Below are 21974 nucleotides of genomic sequence, written 5' to 3' on the forward strand. Positions count from 1 at the left end.
AAAACGTTAATAAACAAGATTATAAACTACAGTGTCTGTGTTTTCCCCCTAAATTCTATATTAAAAAGAAGGGTAATCCTCATATAAATAAAACTTATATAGGGGCTTTATTTTAAAAAGAGGGACTTCAGGGCTTTAAAAAAAAATGGGTCTTGGGGGTCTCTCTAAGCCTTTTTGATTGCCAGTTATAATGATATATACGTCTTAAAGGGACAGTCTAGTCTAAATTAAACATTCATGATTCAGATAGGGCATGCAATTTTAAACAACTTTCCAATTTACTTTTATCATCAAATTTGCTTTGCTCTCTTGGTATTAGCCGTTTTCTTGTATGACAGTTTAGCAGTGCACGTTTAATATTTTTCAGTTGGCTATTTCAAATTGCACATGCACAAATCAGCGTGTGTAAGTAGGGAAACGTAATTACGAGTCGATCATGTACTGCTCGTGGGATATTCCACTATCAGACCGAACTCGGCCAGTAGTCTTGTTTTCCCGGCGTTGAACTGGAATGATGGGGAATATCCCAGAGCAGAGAAAGTTTGCAAGATGAGGTAAGCGGTACTCACCACAGGCAGGATAGTCTTCAGCAGCAACAGGCAGGGAATCAGTTAAAGGCCGTTCAAAGATAAACCACTAGAATGGTCAGGCAGGCAGGGTTTGGCAACGGTAAAGCAGTCCAAAGGCAAACCACTAGAATGGTCAGGCACGCGACCATGCCCTTGATCCCGCACCCCTCTTAATCAAAAAAGCCATTGATGGCCGCCCACCCGCCTCCCACCCACCAACGATTTTCGGCCATCGATGTCCGGTGCAGAGAGGGCCACAGAGTGGCTCTCTCTGCACCGGAGGGGTAAGAAAGGTTATTGCAGGATGCCTCAATATCGATAGTAAGGCAGTCCAGAGGTAAACCACTAGAATGGTCAGGCAGGGTTTGGCAACAAAGAGGCAATCCAGAGCAATAGGGGTTAATCAGGCAGAGTAGTCAGGCAGGGTTCATCATCAATAAGGCAATCCAGAGCAATAGGGGATAATCAGGCAGGCAGGGTTCATCAACAATAAGGCAATCCAGAGCAATAGGAGTTAATCAGGCAGAGTAGTCAGGCAGACAGGGTTCATCAACAATAAGGCAACCCAGAGCAATAGGGGTTAATCAAGTAGAGTAGTCAGGCAGGCAGGGTTCATCAACAATAAGGCAATCCAGAGCAATAGGAGTTAATCAGGCAGAGTAGTCAGGCAGACAGGGTTCATCAACAATAAGGCAATCCAGAGCAATAGGAGTTAATCAGGCAGAGTAGTCAGGGAGACAGGGTTCATCAACAATAAGGCAATCCAAAGCAATAGGAGTTAATCAGGCAGAGTAGTCAGGCAGACAGGGTTCATCAACAATAAGGCAACCCAGAGCAATAGGGGTTAATCAGGCAGAGTAGTCAGGCAGGCAGGGTTCATCAACAATAAGGCAACCCAGAGCAATAGGTTTTAATCAAGTAGAGTAGTCAGACAGACAGGGTACATCAACGATAAGACAACCCAGACCAATAGGGGTTAATCAAGTAGAGTAGTCAGACAGACAGGGTACATCAACGATAAGACAATCCAGAGAATAGCGATCTATCACACCCAGGAGCACACAAAATAACACCTATACTTGGCAGGATTCGCGCCACAGGAATCTGGACCGGCATCAGAGAGGAGCGTGCGGCGATGACGTCAGCGCCGCACGCATCCGGACCCCAAACAGTCTCTGACAACGAGCAGGGAAGGAGACGATGTGCCCCTAGCAACAGCAAGAGTGGCACGGCGTGACAGAGCATGATTGGAGAAACTTAACAAATCAAATTATCCACGCAATTGGTGGGCGGAGCTTGGTGGCCATATTTAGCACCAAACAAACGATGAATATTTAAATGTTTCATGTACGTCTAACAAGGTTATTGATGTGGGACCAGTTGCAGGATGCTTCTCTGGTAACTAACAATGCATAATCAAACCTGTTCTCAGGCCTCCCTAACAGGCCAGATTTTGAGGTTAACTGAACTAGAGCACAGGTGACATAATCAGCTGATTAGTAACCATGGAAACGTGTGCCACTAACTGAGACTTGAGACTCATAAAAAATAAATAAAACACACATTTGTATTTGGTACTTTGATTATTCATTTTATTTTATACAAGTTACGCCACTTATACAGGTGCACAGCTATCAGCAAAATTAGCCTTTCTAGAATCTTTGGAATGATCTTGAAGAACCAAAAAATATTTTTAGATAATCTTGTTTCAGTGAAGAGCTTTAAAGAAATGAGCCCTAAGTGAGAACTCAAATCAGATTTCCTGGACCCCACTACCGCAACTGTATGTGAGACATCAGATTAAGTGTCCTTGCAGCTACCATTACACTAGTGAGCTAGCTGCCCCTGCAGCTTTCATTATGCAATTTACAAGCCTATGTGAGATGTCAGATGAGATGCATGCCCCTGCAGCTACCATTGTACTATATTAAAGTGCATGTACGATGTCAGATCAGATGCATGCCCCTGAAGCTACCATTGTACTATATAAAAGTGCATGTACGATATCAGATGAGATGCATAATGCTTTGGTTTATAAAGCACTTTTATTACTCTTGAGAAAGACGGCTGGGACCGTTGAAACGCTTTTGCGTTGAGCCAAATAAAGACAAACTTTTTTACTGAATCTGTGATATTGTCTTTTCATATTGGGAAGGAGCCGGTAACCTGCAATATACACTGTGAGTAGATATTCACCTCTGTATGGTGTATTGCCTGATATTTCAGCACCACTATTTTGCACCTAGAGTTATACAACTGAGGAAGGAAAGGAAGATACCAATGACTGATACAAGCTGAACCAGCGCCTCCAGCTAGCACACCTGATCTATTCACACAGACCTTGGGAGAGACTGTGGGACGGCTGCGGTTCACCAGAAGGGGAAAGTATTAATACATATTATACACCTGTTTGCAACTATATTAAAGTGCATGTGCGATGTCAGATCAGATGCATGCCCCTACAGCTACCATTGTACTATATAAAAGTGCATGTGCGATGTCAGATCAGATGCATGCCCCTGCAGCTACCATTGTACTATATTAAAGTGCATGTGCAATGTCAGATCAGATGCATGCCCCTGCAGCTACCATTGTACTACATAAAAGTGAATGTGTGATGTCAGATCAGGTGCATGCCTCATTATGCCATCTATGGGAGTCTTTGCAGCTGCTATTATAGTATCTAGAAGCTACATAAGATGTATAGTCCCTGCAGCTCCCATTACACTAGAATCCTATATCAGACATCACATCAGATGCATAGTCCCTGCAGCCCCATTTATACTGCATGGAACATGAAGCCAATACTACCCTCACTTTCTGTCTAAATCAAACTTCATGAGCTTAGTAACACAAAAGCAAAACAACAAAAACACTGTAAGCTGTGGGCGAGCGCTCTACTGTCATGCTCTCCAGTGCGCCTTCACCTGCTGCACCAGCTCTTGTTCTGCCTCTCAGTCAGACCTTGACTGTTAAACACACAAAACTTGCCCTGACTTGTTCATACACATTTGGAAATAGTATGAACTGTACCTGTAAGTGTGAGATTTCTTCTGTTGAAATCTACTGGGGAACATATCTTACTAAATTCACTTAATTACAAGATGTGGCACAATTAAGCGCTGCGCCACATTCTCCGTTTGCTGTATTATAGTAGGAAGCTTGTGACAGTCCCTGAGACATTAATCACTAAATAAATGCTTGATAGAATGATGTATTCAACAAAAAGATTAGTCTGAGAGTAACAGGTAGATGTATTTTTTAAAGTTTCATTGTTTTTTTTAAATATTGACCAAATAAGTGTAAAGTTTTAGTGTCTATAAAACAATGGGAGCTGCCATGTTTTAACTTAGGTTACATTCTCTGCTGTGTCCAATTAGGGACAGTTATAAATAGGTCACTAGAGTGTGCAGCCAATGGTTGTGTGGAATATAACAGTGTCCTGCACTTCCATTTCTAACAGGAACTGAAAAGCTCACAAATTCAGAACTGAATTAAAGAAAAAGCGGACAAAATAAATATGTGAATAAAATTATTTTGCACGTTTTTTTATCCATACAATTTATCATTTTATAGCACTATGTCAAAGTGTTTAGTGTCCCTTTAACTCTTTGGCAAAGCAATTCACGCCCATTTAACAGTTTCATTGGATTTTTTGTTTTTTAAACAAATTGCACATTTGAAAGAAATAGACAGTTTTAGCTAAAGAGACATAAAAATGAAAAAGAAAAAACAACTAATGTGTTACAGAATTATATTATTTCAGTCGTGTGCCAATAACTATGTGTTTAACCTCTGCAACATACTTAAACACATAGCTCCATAGCAGCAATGCACTACTAAGACCTAGCAGAACACATCTGGTGAATCAGTGACAACAGACCAGCAGCTACTCCTGAGCCTGCTTAGGTATGCTTTTCAACAAAGAATAGCAAAAAACAAAGTAAATTTGATAATAGAAGTAAATTGAAACAACAAAAATATATTATCTGTGAGTTCTCTGGCATATGCACATTTTAGCAGTGCTATGTTTTAAAAGCTACCTTCAATAACAGTACACATTTATCTAAAATGGATTAAGAAGAAAAAAGTGAGATGTTATAAAATGTATTTGCATATCCTTAACCCTACTCTGCAGGCCTAGATTGGATGTGGCCTGCTATGGTGCATATGCTACAAAAGTATCTACAACCAAAGACTTCCTGCACTGGCTCCATGTAATCAACTTGATCATACTAGTACTAGCATTATTTAGTGACACTACACGCAGCTCACTAAATAACTACAGGATGAACAAAGGTTTCTGAACACTTGTTAAAAATACTAAATGTTTGCTACATTGTACCTAAATGTCCTTATTTGCTGAACATCTGACATGCCTATACAGTTGAGCCAGATGTATCATTTTCCAGACAGACAGGGCCCCCAGGCAGGGAACCTGTCTGGCTGATGCCACAGCAATAGGGCTGAATTTTCAGCCTGCATAAGCAGATGCGTGTGCAACGCCGCCCCTTCTCTTACACAACCAATCAAACAAAAGCAGGGCTTCTCTATCCCCACCTGTCGGATCAGTCTTGGGTGATTTAAATCCTCAGAGGTTAGGATTGCTACTTATTAAATTACAGTTAAAGGTTCATATGCACGAGCCAGCACCACAAGAGCCATTCACAGCTCTGTCTAATGCTTATTCATCATTGTATTGTAAATAACACAAATAAATTAAAGGAAAAGTGAGTCAAAAACTGGCTTTAGATTTAAGGTCTTAAGTAAAAAAAAAGCATAAATTGTTTACAGAAATTATTTCCCCCATTATTAAACCATATTTACTTACAGTAAAACAATTATTTGTTTCACTTAAAGAGACAGTAACAGCTATAGCTCATACTGTTGTTTAGATAAAGTGAGCCACACGCATGTTAAAATGACAAATAATAAGAGAATGAACATTAGTATAATAGCTTGTTCTATGGGTAGTTACCACCCAAGAAGCAGCCTCTTTTTGCTCAACATGAGCCTTTCACAGAGAAGAACTTTCCTGAAGCATATCAGTCTGATCCTGACTTCACAGTACAGTCCAGCCCCGAAATACCAGGCAATTCTTCTCTGAACGAGAGAAACAGCAAAATACCAGACGTACGTTTCGGCCTATTGTGGGCCTCGTCAGTGAGGTGCAGCCATATCCCTCTAGGCACACTGAGCAACGGGTCCACGTCTGGATTCCCGCATCACACTTAGGGAGACTTCCCTCAGGGTCATAATTTGCATAAATAAACAGAGAGAAGCACTTAACCTGGGAACGAACAACAGCATAATAGCTTGTTCTATGGTCAGTTACCACCCTAGTAGCAGCCTCTTTTTGCTCAGCATGTGCCTTTCACAATTGGGTAAAAAGAAGCTGCTCCCAGGTGGTAACCGGGCCATAGAACAAGCCACTGAGCTGTTTTTCGTTCCTGGCAGACGGCTTCTCTTTCTGTTTCATGTTAAAATGAGTCACTTAACAAAACTGCAGCAATCATTTCTTTTATATTTTTTAATGTTTAATTAATCCTATCAACAGCCCTCATACCTTATGTAAGATGTAATTGCATATTGCATTTTTCTATAGTTTCCTTCACCCTGCAACATGCTACACAGTGCTTGCTGAGATCTGCTGCAGGATCTCATTTTACCTGATACTAACTGGCCGCAGCAGAGAAAATACAGTAAACATATTCAAGAGGTTTTTCAAGGTGCATGTTGCTGCAAAAGTCATTAACAAATGAACAGTGCTACATACACATTATGTCTGTGGATCTTTTACAATGTGGTGCTTAATTACTTTTATAAAAATACTTTATTGTCCTTTTTAATACAAAAATGTTTACTTTATTTTCTACACTTCAATTGGTTGTGAACAATATATTATTACTTACAGATAGTGTCAGATTCAGAAAAACGTATTCAGTGCCCAGCGCTGAGCGACCCAACATGGACAGTCCTTCGGCAACCATTTCTTCCTTCAACACCGCATCAAACATCGTCTGGATAAAAAGGAAACCATGAATACAATGTTGCCTTTCGGTATTGGAAAAGCCTCTTCTTTAAAAGGGACATGAAACCCCAAAAAAAATCTTTCATGATCAAGACAGAGCACACCATTTTAAAGAAGATTCTAAAATGTGCTTCATTCTCATAGTATTCTTTGTTGAAGAGATATCTAGATAGGTAGCGTGCACATGTGTGTGGAGCACTGCATGACAGGAAAAATGTTCTGCCATCTAGTGCTCTTGCTAATGTATAACATTCTTTCAAAACTGCTGCCATCTAGTGTTCTTGCTGATGTATAACATTATTATAAAACTGCTGCCATCTAGTGTCCTTGCTGATGTATAACATTATTATAAGACTGCTGCCATCTAGTGCACTTGCTGATATATAACATTCTTTCAAAACTGCTGCCATCTAGTGTTCTTGCTGATGTATAACATTATTATAAAAACTGCTGCCATCTAGTGCTCTTGCTAATGTATAACATTATTATAAACTGCTGCCATCTAGTGTTCCTGCTAATGTATAACATTGTTATAAAACTGCTGCCATCTAGTGCTCTTGCTAATGTATAACATTATTATAAACTGCTGCCATCTAGTGTTCCTGCTAATGTATAACATTGTTATAAAACTGCTGCCATCTAGTGCTCTTGCTAATGTATAACATTATTATAAAACTGCTGCCATCTAGTGGTCTTGCTTATGTATAACATTATTATAAAACTGCTGCCATCTAGTACTCTTGCTAATGTATAACATTGTTATAAAACTGCTGCCATCTAGTGTTCTTGCTGATGTATAACATTGTTATAAAACTGCTGCCATCTAGTGCTCTTGCTGATGTATAACATTCTTTCAAAACTGCTGCCATCTAGTGCTCTTGCTGATGTATAACATTCTTTCAAAACTGCTGCCATCTAGTGCTCTTGCTGATGTATAACATTCTTTCAAAACTGCTGCCATCAAGTGCTCTTGCTGATGTATAACATTATTTTAAAACTGCTGCCATCTAGTGCTCTTGCTGATGTATAACATTATTATAAGACTGCTGCCATCTAGTGCTCTTGCTGATGTATAACATTCTTTCAAAACTGCTGCCATCTAGTGCTCTTGCTGATGTATAACATTATTTCAAAACTGCTGCCATCTAGTGCTCTTGCTGATGTATAACATTATTATAAACTGCTGCCATCTAGTGTTCCTGCTAATGTATAACATTGTTATAAAACTGCTGCCATCTAGTGCTCTTGCTAATGTATAACATTATTATAAAACTGCTGCCATCTAGTGGTCTTGCTTATGTATAACATTATTATAAAACTGCTGCCATCTAGTGGTCTTGCTTATGTATAACATTATTATAAAACTACTGCCATCTAGTGATCTTGCTGATGTATAACATTCTTTCAAAACTGTTGCAATCTAGTGCTCTTGCTAATGTATAACATTATTATAAAACTGCTGCCATCTAGTGCTCTTGCTAATATATAACATTCGTTCAAAACTGCTGCCATCTAGTGCTCTTGCTGATGTATAACATTATTATAAAACTGCTGCCATCTAGTGCTCTTGCTGATGTATAACATTGTTATAAAACTGCTGCCATCTAGTGCTCTTGCTGATGTATAACATTATTATAAAACTGCTGCCATCTAGTGCTCTTGCTGATGTATAACATTCTTTCAAAACTGTTGCCATCTAGTGCTCTTGCTAATGTATAACATTATTATAAAACTGTTGCCATCTAGTGCTCTTGCTAATGGATAACATTATTATAAAACTGCTGCCATCTAGTGCTCTTGCTAATGTATAACATTATTATAAAAACTGCTGCCATCTAGTGCTCTTGCTAATGGATAACATTATTATAAAACTGCTGCCATCTAGTGCTCTTGCTAATGGATAACATTATTATAAAACTGCTGCCATCTAGTGCTCTTGCTAATGTATAACATTATTATAAAACTGTTGCCATCTAGTGCTCTTGCTAATGGATAACATTATTATAAAACTGCTGCCATCTAGTGCTTATGCTGATGTATAACATTCTTTCAAAACTGTTGCCATCTAGTGCTCTTGCTAATGTATAACATTATTATAAAACTGCTGCCATCTAGTGCTCTTGCTAATGTATAACATTATTATAAAAACTGCTGCCATCTAGTGCTCTTGCTAATGTATAACATTATTATAAAACTGCTGCAATCTAGAGCTCTTGCTAATGTATAACATTCGTTCAAAACTGCTGCCATCTAGTGCTCTTGCTGATGTATAATATTTGTTCAAAACTGCTGCCATCAAGTGCTCTTGCTGATGTATAACATTATTATAAAACTGCTGCCATCAAGTGCTCTTGCTGATGTATAACATTATTATAAAACTGCTGCCATCTAGTGCTCTTGCTGATGTATAACATTATTATAAAACTGCTGCCATCCAGTGCTCTTGCTTATGTATAACATTATTATAACACTGCTGCCATCTAGTGCTCTTGCTTACGTATAACATTATTATAACACTGCTGCCATCTAGTGCTCTTGCTAATGTATAACATTGTTCTAAAACTGCTGCCATCTAGTGCTCTTGCTGATGTATAACATTATTATAAAACTGCTGCCATCTAGTGCTCTTGCTGATGTATAACATTATTATAGAACTGCTGCCATCTAGTGCTCTTGCTTATGTATAACATTATTATAAAACTGCTGCCATCTAGCGCTCTTGCTTATGTATAACATTATTATAAAACTGTTGTCATCTAGTGCTCTTGCTGATGTATAACATTGTTATAAAACTGCTGCCATCTAGTGCTCTTGCTAATGTATAACATTGTTATAAAACTGCTGCCATCTAGTGCTCATGCTAATGTATAACATTGTTATAAAACTGCTGCCATCTAGTGCTCTTGCTAATGCATAACATTGTTATAAAACTGCTGCCATCTAGTGCTCTTGCTAATGCATAACATTGTTATAAAACTGCTGCCATCTAGTGCTCTTGCTAATGCATAACATTATTATAAAACTGCTGCCATCTAGTGCTCTTGCTGATGTATAACATTGTTATAAAACTGCTGTCATCTAGTGCTCTTGCTAATGTATAACATTATCATAAAACTGCTGCCATCTAGTGCTCTTGCTGATGTATAACATGCTTTCAAAACTGCTGCCATCTAGTGCTCTTGCTGATGTATAACATTATGTTGCAGACACATGCACACTCCTGAGCTTACATTCTTTTTGGTATCCTTTTTCAACAAAGGATACCAAAAAGATGAAGAAAAGTTTATAACAGAAGTAAAGTTGTTTAAAATTGTATGGTCTATCTAAATAATGAAAGAAAATGTTTGGGTTGCATGTCCCTAATAATAATAATATTAAAATAACATTTAAAGGGGCACTAAACCGAAAAAAATCTATCATGATTCAGGTAGACAATACAATTGCAAACAACATTTACATTTACTTCTATTATCAAATTTGCTTCATTCTTTAGATATCCTTTGTTGAAGAAATAGCAATGCACATGGGTGAGACAATCACATGAGACATCTATGTGCAGCCACCAATCACTAGCTACTGCGCCTATATTGATATGCTTTTCAGCAAAGGATATCATGAGAATGAAGCAAAATAAGATAAGAGAAGTAAATTAGAAAGTTGTTTAAAATTGCATGCTCCTTTTAAATCATGAAATAAAAATAAATAATAATAAAATAAACGAATGTCCTAAAGCATTTTATTAAAGGGACGTTAAACCCAAACATTTTCTTTCATGATTCAGAAAGAACATACAATTTTAAAAGTTTCAAATTTATTTCTATTATTAAATGTGCTTAGATCCCATGATTGTTGAAGAGATACCTAGGTAGGCATCCTGAGCACTACATGGCAGGAAATAGTGCTGCCCTCTAGTGTTCTTGCACATGGATAACATTCTTGCAAGACTGCTGTCATTTAGTGCTGCAGACACGTGCACGCTTCTGAGTTTACCTCCCTACATTCAACTAAAGATACCAAGAGAATGAAGAAAATGTGATAATAGACGTAAATTACAACAGTGCATGCTCTCTCTGAATCATGAAATAACATTTTTGGGTTTCATGTCCCTTTAATGCACTTGCTTGAACAGACCTATGTGTTTAACTACCACATGGGGCAAAAATACATAGTTAAAGCCATTTCAGGTACTTGTCCTGAGCTGATAAAGAAGCTGAAATAGAGCTATGCACAGTTAGCAACACAACGCTCTGCTTCTTATCTCTCTTTTACTGATGCTACATAACCTGCCGTCCCATTCAGCATAACTTTGTTCCATGAGCGCTGGTGTTGAACTACTATGTGCTAAAGTCGCTCAGTAATATATTACAATCGCCCTGCTTGGAGAAAAGTTTTCCTGCAGATAATTGCTAAAAATGTATTTACCATACAGAGTAAGTATAGCCATAAGGCATTTTCTTGCTACTAGATGCGTTCTGTTACCCATTAAAAGCTACCTGTTGTCTTTTTAATTCATGTAAAACCATTTCATATCATCTTTATTGGCAAGAGAAATCACTATCATGTCGCCCAAGCAGTATTTTAGGAAACAGGGAGACTAAAGTATGGTCTATGCACCTGTCTGATCTGTATAAACTTCTCTTATGTTAGATTGTAAACACACTAGAGAGCAGAGCATTATAATACTTCTGTGCTGCTCTGACATCATTAAAGGGATCCTGAACTCAATTTTTTTCTTTCGTGATTTAGATAGAGCATGCAATTTTAAGCAACTTTCTAATTTACTCCTATTATCAATTTTTCTTCGTTCTCTTGCTATCTTAATTTGAAAAAGAAGGCATCTAAGCTTTTTTCTTGGTTGAGAACTCTGGACAGCACTTTTTGATTGGTGGAGGAATTTATCCACCAATCAGCAAGGACAACCCAGGTTGTTCACCAAAAATGGGCCGGCATCTAAACTTACATTCTTGCATTTCAAATAAAGATACCAAGAGAATAAAGAAAATTTGATAGTAGGAGTAAATTAGAAAGTTGCTTAAAATTTCATGCTCTATCTGAATCACGAAAGAAAAAATTTGGGTTCAGTGTCCCTTTAACTTTACTTCTTGTACCTCTGTATAGCGCTGCAGAATCTGTTAGCACATTACAAAAGATAATAATCTCACACATAGGTCGCAAACATAACCAAGGTATATGTGCACAGTATTAATTAGTTCAAATGTGTCACATATTTAAATGTAAGCTTGGGATTTTCTCTCAGTTTTGCAACCTGTAGCTAATGATAACCAACAGTCCCCTACTTATATGTCACTTAAAGGTTTGGTTGGCTGAGATATAAATTAGCCCATTACTCTTGTTATTAGAGAATATATACATAAATTGTAAACACAGCCAACAAAACTGTGCACAGTATAACTGATTTTACATATATTAGAGCAGAACTCACATATGGTGCTTGCCCTGACATGGATAAAAATATATGTTGCTAAAATCCCCTTTTTAATAAGTTTGTGGATAGGGTGTAACGTTTTTTTCCAGTCATATCTTACCTCTAATTAATGTAAACTGCTACAGGATATTATGATGCATTAGTAAATAAATACTATTAAGTGTCAGATGTGTATTCTTGTCTTCTATAAGACTGTTGCAGTGTACACAGTGCACATGATATGTAATGCAATGACTGCCCTTAGTGACCTATAGTATAGAGATTATTTCAGTGGAATGAATGACACAGCTAGGGGACCTCGCCCACGTGACAGACCTCACATTTAGCAGCGAACTTTAATGAATCTAGACTAGCAGCTCAGATTCACTAAGGATAAAAAGTCCTCCCCAGTGAGATACAGATCTATAGCTCCTCTGTTACCCCATATAGTAAATATACTTTGATTTGGAGCCCCCTCCCGAGCTTTAGTGAATCAATTCCAGGGAAGACATTGTATTAGGTGTTTTTTTCTCACTGAAGAGCCGGAATCTGGGCGTGCGGCTCCCCAGGGTCTCACCTCACTCTCCTCCTCTCCCTCCTGGCTGCTCTCGCTGTCACTCAGCGGCTCTTTCAGCTCTCGGTAACTATCAGGTTCAGGACTCTCCCATCCCTGCCCGCTCGCCCCCTCAATCTCCGGGTAATCCGGGAGTGAGAAGTCCTCCAGGAGCCCTGGGCTCAGCATTGCCAGCGCTGCCATGTTACAGCTCCCCCGGGACTCGCTGCTGGGTAACGGGACGCTCAGTGCACAGCCGCCATGTTGTGTACAAACTGGTTGCCTAGTTACCACTGTCAGAAAAAAAAAATGGCCAATTAGCAAGCGCCGTTTCCACAATGAATTTCGGGAGTTGTAGTTTAGTTTGTTTTGTTTTTTTCTTAGATTGTCAACAAACTTTATTAAAAATGGACTAAATTTAGACTACAGAAAAATGTACAGTATTTAGGATGGTGAGGTGACTGCTCCTGCTTTACGCCAAGTGCTAGTTGAAATCTTCCTGCTTTAGAAACCAGTCTCCTGGGTAAAGAGAGACTGATGACTGAGAAATTCTGCCGCCCATTTGGTCACACGGAATGTGGATGGCAGTGCTAGTAGCACGACTCAGATGTGCTGTTATTGGATCATCTGTGTTTCCCACTTGGGACCTGAAGTGCTCTGTGGGTCCTGTGCAGCAGTTCTACTGTATGTTTAACATCTTTGTAGGGGTCAAGCACACCGTACTACAGGGTCGATTAGTCTTAAAATGATATGCTCTAACGGCTTAGACAATGTCATGTGTCTACTATAATGGCCCTTTAAAAGAGGAGCTACCCTCCAAAGTAATAGGGCTATACCCGGCAAGTGTGCAAAAAGCTGCATCTACCATAGGAACAGTTTCCCAAAACTCTGTGGCCTAGATTTAGAGTTCGGCGGTGTGATGATAGCAGGATGTGATGTCACTAGCATGTGGGCGGGGCTTAGGTCCGGTGTCTGTGTCGCAGTGAGTTTAGTACAATCAACCTGACTAGATGTGTATTGTTATGCTCTGTAATAAAATAGAGTTGTACCATCATTGCTGTGTCCTGCATATGTCCTGCATCTCATGACATGGTGTCAGAAGTTCTGGACTGCGCTTCTGTTCCTGATCGATGACGATGTCAAAGTTTACCCCACCTGAGCCTTTTGACTTTTCTCAGCCTGCAGCTTGGCCCACATGGCGTCAGCGGTTTCAGCGCTTCAGGATTGCATCCAAACTGAACAAGGAGAGTGGTGAAGTACAAGTTAATTCTATTTTATACTCTATGGGGAAAGATGTAGAGCCAGTGTTCAATGCTTTTACTTTTCAAGAAGGGGAAGAAGTTAACTTTGATATAGTTATGGATAAACTCAGTGCCCACTTTGTGCCCAAAAGAAATGTGATTCATGAGAGAGCTTGTTTTCACAAACGTAATCAGCGTGTGGGAGAATCTGTGGAGTCATTTGTGCGCAGCCTGTATGAATTAGCTGAATTCTGTGAGTTTGGTGTTGCTAAAGAAGAGCAAATCAGAGACAGAATAGTTATTGGAATTGCAGATGCTGAAGTCTCCCTGAAGCTGCAGTTAGAGCCTGATTTAACGTTAGAAGGGGCTATTAGGATGGCCCGCCAGAGTGAACTGGTGAAAAAGCAAAGTGCTGATCTGAGGTCTGAGAGTATTGTGGATGAAGTGCAACAGTCTAGAAAAATTACTAGTGAAAGGCACAGTGTGAGCGGTAGATCAAAAGTATTGGAAAGGCCTAGAAGTGGATGGGCGCAACATGGCCGATGCACACGGTGCTACCGGGCTCATGATCAGAGTGCTATATGCCCGGCCAGAGATAAAAGATGCAGAAAATGTAACAGAATAGGCCATTTTGAAGTGGTGTGTAAAACTGAATACATTAAGGAGATGCAGGTGGACAGTGACCAGGAGGGTCAGGAAGTGTCTTTTGTGGGGTCTGTTGTGGAACGGACAAGCTCAGAGGAAGATTGGAAAGTTACTTTTACTGTAATGGGAGCCAAAGTTGATTTTAAGATTGACACAGGAGCAGATATCACTGTAATGTCTTTTGCTGAATTTATAAAACTGCCTAGACAGCCCCAGCTGGCGAAGGTTACTACAAATGTTCATAGTCCTGGTGGCCGCATTGATTGTGTGGGGAAATTTCTTGCCAGCTGTGAGTACAAACAAAAAAAGTTCACCATGTGGGTGCATGTGATCCGAGGTCAGTGTGTTAACAGTTTATTGAGCAGAAAAGCAGCCTGTGACTTGGGCCTCGTGGCCAGAGTGAATGAGATCTCTGAAGATATGTTTGGCGAGTTGGGCCTACTGAGCTGCAAACCTGTCCGTATAGCACTTAAAAGTGACGCAGTCCCGTACAGTATTTCTACTCCTCGTAGAATTCCGTTCCCGCTCATGCCTCAAGTGGAGAAAGAGCTCATGCGCATGAAGTCTATGGGGGTTATTGAAGAGGTTGTTGAAGCAACTGATTGGTGTGCCCCCATTGTTCCAGTTGCAAAGAAAAACGGAAAGGTGCGCATCTGTGTGGACCTGAAAAGGTTGAATGAGGCAGTGAAGAGGGAAAGATTTGTGCTGCCGACACTGGAAGATATAGCCCCGAAGTTGGCTGGGGCGAAGTTCTTTTCCACATTAGACGCTTCTAGCGGCTTTTGGCAGATCCCCCTGGATCCAAAGTGCCGCAAACTGACTACCTTTATCACTCCGGTAGGTCGGTTCTGTTTCTGCAGACTTCCCTTTGGGATATCCTCCGCTCCTGAGATCTTTCAGAGGGAAATGAGTTCTCTCCTGAGTGGCCACGTGGGCACAGCAGTCGTCATGGACGACATTCTAGTGTATGGGTCTACAGTGGAGGAGCATGATCAGCGTTTGAGTTGTGTGCTGCAGGCTATCAAAGAGTCTGGGCTGAAGCTGAATAAAGAAAAATGTCATTTTAGGAAAACTGAATTATGCTACTTTGGGCATATCATCAACGGGGATGGCATCAAGCCGGACCCCGAGAAAATTCGGGCTATCGAACAGATGAAAAGCCCTTCGGATGTACATGAGCTGAGACAGATATTGGGCCTTGTAAATTACGTGGGCAAGTTTCTTCCAGATTTATCTACAGTTTTGCACCCTATCACGGAGTTGCTTAAGAAAGATGTTGCCTGGGTCTGGGGACCCTCACAAGAAAAAGCGTTCCTGCATGCTAAGTCCCTGCTGGGGTCTGCCCCAGTGCTGGGGTTCTACGACCCTTCAAAAAAGACTGTGGTTAGTGCTGATGCAAGCAGTTATGGGTTGGGGGCTGCACTCCTGCAGCTGAATGACAACAAACTACAGCCCATCGCCTACTGTTCCCGCACACTGACGGCTGCGGAGTCGAAATACGCTCAGATTGAGAAAGAGTGCCTGGCTGCAGTTTGGGCCTGTGAGCGCTTTCAGCGTTATCTAGTGGGTTTGGAGAAATTTAGTCTGGAAACTGACCACAAACCGCTAGTCCCTCTTATCAATTCTTATGACATCGACAAAACACCCTTGAGATGCCAGAGACTTTTAATGAGACTACTCAGGTTCAATGTTCAGGCAGTGCATGTGCCGGGGAAGCAGCTGGTTGTGGCAGATACACTGTCCAGGCTCCCGCTGGCTGCTGCTGAAGAATCCTCCACAGAGTCGGATGTAAAAGTGTATGTTGATTCAGTTCTGGCCTCTAAGTCCATTTCTTCAAGGAAACTGGAAGAGATAAAGAAAGGGACATATTTGGACACAGATCTGCAAGAAGTTATAAGGTACATAAGAGATGGCTGGCCCGAGAGCCGGGCAGCCTGGATGTCTTTAAATGCTTACCAGCTGGAGAGGTCGCAGCTCACGGAGCTGGAGGGGTTGGTGCTGTTCCAAGACCGTATTGTAATTCCTGTCAGCATGAGGAAGGAGATGTTAAACAGGATTCACGATGGCCACTTAGGCATTACAAAGTGCAGAGAAAGAGCAGCTACAGCTGTGTGGTGGCCTGGGATCAGCTCCGACATTGCAAATCATGTGTCTAAATGTGCCTTTTGCCGGGAACGCCGGCCTACTCAGAGAAGGGAGCCCTTAATGTCTACTCCGCTGCCTGCGGGGCCGTGGCAGAAAATAGCTGCTGATTTGTGCGAACTGCACGGGAAAAAGTTTCTTGTTGTTATCGACTACTATTCCAGGTATTTGGAAATAGCACCCCTGAATGATATCACAAGTCAGGCCGTTATCATTCGCCTGAAGAGCTTGTTCGCCCGCTGGGGCATTCCAATGGAGCTGGTGAGTGATAATGGCATGCAGTTCGCTTCTACAGAGTTCAGTGCTTTCAGCAGGGAATATGATTTTGTACATTCCACGTCAAGTCCACATTATCCGCAGGCCAACGGAATGGCTGAAAGGGCAGTTCAAACAACAAAATTCATCCTAAAGCAATCTGAACCGTACCTAGCCCTCTTGTCATACAGGGCGACGCCCATTCAAGCCACCGGGTTTAGCCCGGCACAGCTGATGCTAGGACGCCAGATTCGCACCACTTTACCCTCAGTGGGTGTCTTCAAGCCGCCTGGCCCTGTTCCTCGGGACGAAGTCCTTAGGAGGGATGAAGAGGCCAAAAAGGGTTATCGTTTCTTCTACGACAGGAGACATTCTGTCAGGCCTTTACAGGAACTGAAAGCGGGCCAAAGTGTCAGAATCAAACTGGATGATGAGAAGAAATGGAAGACGCCTGCTACGGTAGTGGGCCGCTCTCCAGAACCAAGGTCTTACACAGTCCTTACAGAGGGAGGGACGGTTACACGCCGTAACCGAAGACATCTTCAGCCTGTACCTGAGAGTCTGGAACCGGATACCTCAGTACCACCGCCGGTGGGATCTCCTGTTCTAAGAGAGGTGCCTTCCCCTCAGCAAGATCATAGCGGGGATATATCTTTGCCTCCAGCAGACTCTTGTTCACCATCTTCTGTATCAGAGGACAGTTCATGCAAAGTTACATCAAGCGGAAGAGTGGTGAGGCTTCCGGCCCGATACAGGGACTGACTTTAGCTAGAACAGTGACCGGAAGTATGGGCAGAATAATCCCATGGTCACTGTGGACTAGGGTAGTCTACCCCGATGTCCAAGTCAGGATGTAATTTATTTGTTCATGTTTTCTAATCTATCTGTTTTTATAATGTTCTAAAACAAAATGTTGTTGTATACCCTGTTGGTGTACCTTGTTATTTAATATATGCAAATGTATGCTTTGCCTTTGAAAAAGGGGAAGATGTGATGATAGCAGGATGTGATGTCACTAGCATGTGGGCGGGGCTTAGGTCCGGTGTCTGTGTCGCAGTTAGTTTAAGACAATCAACCTGTCTGGATGTGTATTGCTATGCTCTGTAATAAAATAGAGTTGTACCATCATTGCTGTGTCCTGCATATGTCCTGCATCTCATGACAGGCGGTAAAAGGGCTGTTAACGCTCCGCGGGCTTTTTTCTGGCCGCACCATAAATTTAACTCTGGTATCGAGAGTTCAAACAAATGCTGCGTTAGGCTCCAAAAAAGGAGCGTAGGGCATTTTTACCGCAAATGCAACTCTCGATACCAGAGTTGCTTACGGACGCGGCCGGCATCAAAAACGTGCTCGTGCACGATTCCCCCATAGGAAACAATGGGACTGTTTGAGCTGAAAAAAAAACCTAACACCTGCAAAAAAGCAGCGTTCAGCTCCTAACGCAGCCCCATTGTTTCCTATGGGGAAACACTTCCTACGTCTGCACCTAACACTCTAACATGTACCCCGAGTCTAAACACCCCTAACCTTACACTTATTAACCCCTAATCTGCCGCCCCCGCTATCGCTGACCCCTGCATTACAGTTTTAACCCCTAATCTTCCGCTCCGTAAACCGCCGCAACCTACGTTATCCCTATGTACCCCTAATCTGCTGCCCTAACATCGCCGACCCCTATGTTATATTTATTAACCCCTAATCTGCCCCCCACAACGTCGCCGACACCTACCTACACTTATTAACCCCTAATCTGCCGAGCGGACCTGAGCGCTACTATAATAAAGTTATTAACCCCTAATCCGTCTCACTAACCCTATCATAAATAGTATTAACCCCTAATCTGCCCTCCCTAACATCGCCGACACCTACCTTCAATTATTAACCCCTAATCTTCCGATCGGAGCTCACCGCTATTCTAATAAATGTATTAACCCCTAAAGCTAAGTCTAACCCTAACACTAACACCCCCCTAACTTAAATATATTTTACATCTAACGAAATAAATTAACTCTTATTAAATAAATTAATCCTATTTAAAGCTAAATACTTACCTGTAAAATAAATCCTAATATAGCTACAATATAAATTATAATTATATTATAGCTATTTTAGGATTAATATTTATTTTACAGGCAACTTGGTATTTATTTTAACTAGGTACAATAGCTATTAAATAGTTAAGAACTATTTAATAGTTACCTAGTTAAAATAATTACAAAATTACCTGTAAAATAAATCCTAACCTAAGATATAATTAAACCTAACACTACCCTATCAATAAAATAATTAAATAAACTACCTACAATTACCTACAATTAACCTAACACTACACTATCAATAAATAAATTAAATACAATTGCTACAAATAAATACAATTAAATAAACTAGCTAAAGTACAAAAAATAAAAAAGAACTAAGTTACAGAAAATAAAAAAATATTTACAAACATAAGAAAAATATTACAACAATTTTAAACTAATTACACCTACTCTAAGCCCCCTAATAAAATAACAAAGCCCCCCAAAATAAAAAATTCCCTACCCTATTCTAAATTTAAAAAGTTACAAGCTCTTTTACCTTACCAGCCCTGAACAGGGCCCTTTGCGGGGCATGCCCCAAGAAGTTCAGCTCTTTTGCCTGTAAAAGAAAACATACAATACCCCCCCCCCAACATTACAACCCACCACCCACATACCCCTAATCTAACCCAAACCCCCCTTAAATAAACCTAACACTAAGCCCCTGAAGATCTTCCTACCTTGTCTTCACCATCCAGGTATCACCGATCCGTCCTGGCTCCAAGATCTTCATCCAACCCAAGCGGGGGTTGGCGATCCATAATCCGGTGCTGAAGAGGTCCAGAAGAGGCTCCAAAGTCTTCATCCTATCCGGCAAGAAGAGGACATCCGGACCGGCAAACATCTTCTCCAAGCCGCATCTTCTATCTTCTTCCATCCGGTGCGGAGCGGGTCCATCTTGAAGCAGGCGACGCGGATCCATCCTCTTCTTCCGATGTCTCCCGACGAATGACGGTTCCTTTAAGGGACGTCATCCAAGATGGCGTCCCTCGAATTCCGATTGGCTGATAGGATTCTATCAGCCAATCGGAATTAAGGTAGGAATTTTCTGATTGGCTGATGGAATCAGCCAATCAGAATCAAGTTCAATCCGATTGGCTGATCCAATCAGCCAATCAGATTGAGCTCGCATTCTATTGGCTGTTCCGATCAGCCAATAGAATGCGAGCTCAATCTGATTGGCTGATTGGATCGGCCAATCGGATTGAACTAGATTCTGATTGGCTGATTCCATCAGCCAATCAGAAAATTCCTACCTTAATTCCGATTGGCTGATAGAATCCTATCAGCCAATCGGAATTCGAGGGACGCCATCTTGGATGACGTCCCTTAAAGGAACCGTCATTCGTCGGGAGACATCGGAAGAAGAGGATGGATCCGCGTCGCCTGCTTCAAGATGGACCCGCTCCGCACCGGATGGAAGAAGATAGAAGATGCGGCTTGGAGAAGATGTTTGCCGGTCCGGATGTCCTCTTCTTGCCGGATAGGATGAAGACTTTGGAGCCTCTTCTGGACCTCTTCAGCACCGGATTATGGATCGCCAACCCCCGCTTGGGTTGGATGAAGATCTTGGAGCCAGGACGGATCGGTGATACCTGGATGGTGAAGACAAGGTAGGAAGATCTTCAGGGGATTAGTGTTAGGTTTATTTAAGGGGGGTTTGGGTTAGATTAGGGGTATGTGGGTGGTGGGTTGTAATGTTGGGGGGGGGGGTATTGTATGTTTTTTTTAACAGGCAAAAGAGCTGAACTTCTTGGGGCATGCCCCGCAAAGGGCCCTGTTCAGGGCTGGTAAGGTAAAAGAGCTTGTAACTTTTTTAATTTAGAATAGGGTAGGGAATTTATTATTTTGGGGGGCTTTGTTATTTTATTAGGGGGCTTAGAGTAGGTGTAATTAGTTTAAAATTGTTGTAATATTTTTCTTATGTTTGTAAATATTTTTTTATTTTCTGTAACTTAGTTCTTTTTTATTTTTTGTACTTTAGCTAGTTTATTTAATTGTATTTATTTGTAGCAATTGTGTTTATTTAATTTATTGATAGTGTAGTGTTAGGTTAATTGTAGGTAATTGTAGGTAGTTTATTTAATTATTTTATTGATAGGGTAGTGTTAGGTTTAATTATATCTTAGGTTAGGATTTATTTTACAGGTAAATTTGTTATTATTTTAACTAGGTAACTATTAAATAGTTCTTAACTATTTAATAGCTATTGTACCTAGTTAAAATAAATACCAAGTTGCCTGTAAAATAAATATTAATCCTAAAATAGCTATAATATAATTATAATTTATATTGTAGCTATATTAGGATTTATTTTACAGGTAAGTATTTAGCTTTAAATAGGATTAATTTATTTAATAAGAGTTAATTTATTTAGTTAGATTAAAATTATATTTAAGTTAGGGGGGTGTTAGTGTTAGGGTTAGACTTAGCTTTAGGGGTTAATACATTTATTAGAATAGCGGTGAGCTCCGATCGGAAGATTAGGGGTTAATAATTGAAGTTAGGTGTCGGCGATGTTAGGGAGGGCAGATTAGGGGTTAATACTATTTATGATAGGGTTAGTGAGGCGGGTTAGGGGTTAATAACTTTATTATAGTAGCGGTGCGGTCCGCTCGGCAGATTAGGGGTTAATAAGTGTAGGCAGGTGTCGGCGACGTTGAGGGGGGCAGATTAGGGGATAATAAATATAATATAGGGGTCGGCGGTGTTAGGGGTAGCAGATTAGGGGTACATAGGGAGAACGTAGGTGACGGTGATTTGCGGTCGGAAGATTAGGGGTTAATTATTTAAAGTAGCTGGCGGCGATGTTGTGGGGGGCAGATTAGGGGTTAATAAATGTAATATAGGGGTCGGCGGGGTTAGGGGCAGCAGATTAGGGGTACATAAGTATAACGTAGGTGGCGGTCGGAAGATTAGGGGTTAAAATTTTTAATCGAGTGGCGGCGATGTGGGGGGACCTCGGTTTAGGGGTACATAGGTAGTTTATGGGTGTTAGTGTACTTTAGGGTACAGTAGTTAAGAGCTTTATAAAC

The 21974-nt window shown here is 40.8% G+C and overlaps 1 protein-coding gene across 1 annotated transcript in view; it reads right to left on the reverse strand.

Annotated features, from left to right (window-relative positions):
• Positions 1-13465, reverse strand: part of LRGUK (leucine rich repeats and guanylate kinase domain containing) — a 208160-nt gene extending 194695 nt beyond the window's left edge. Inside the window, exons 1-2 of the mRNA XM_053716389.1 lie at positions 12603-13465; positions 6482-6589 (exon numbers count right to left, since the gene is read on the reverse strand). Of these exons, the coding sequence (XP_053572364.1) occupies positions 6482-6589; positions 12603-12782 (288 nt within the window). The 5' untranslated portion in view covers positions 12783-13465. The remainder of the gene's footprint in view (positions 1-6481; positions 6590-12602) is intronic.
• Positions 13466-21974: the final 8509 nt, after the last annotated feature.

The sequence above is a fragment of the Bombina bombina genome, chromosome 6 (genome assembly GCF_027579735.1).
Source record: "Bombina bombina isolate aBomBom1 chromosome 6, aBomBom1.pri, whole genome shotgun sequence".
NCBI classification, from domain to species: Eukaryota; Metazoa; Chordata; class Amphibia; order Anura; family Bombinatoridae; genus Bombina; species Bombina bombina.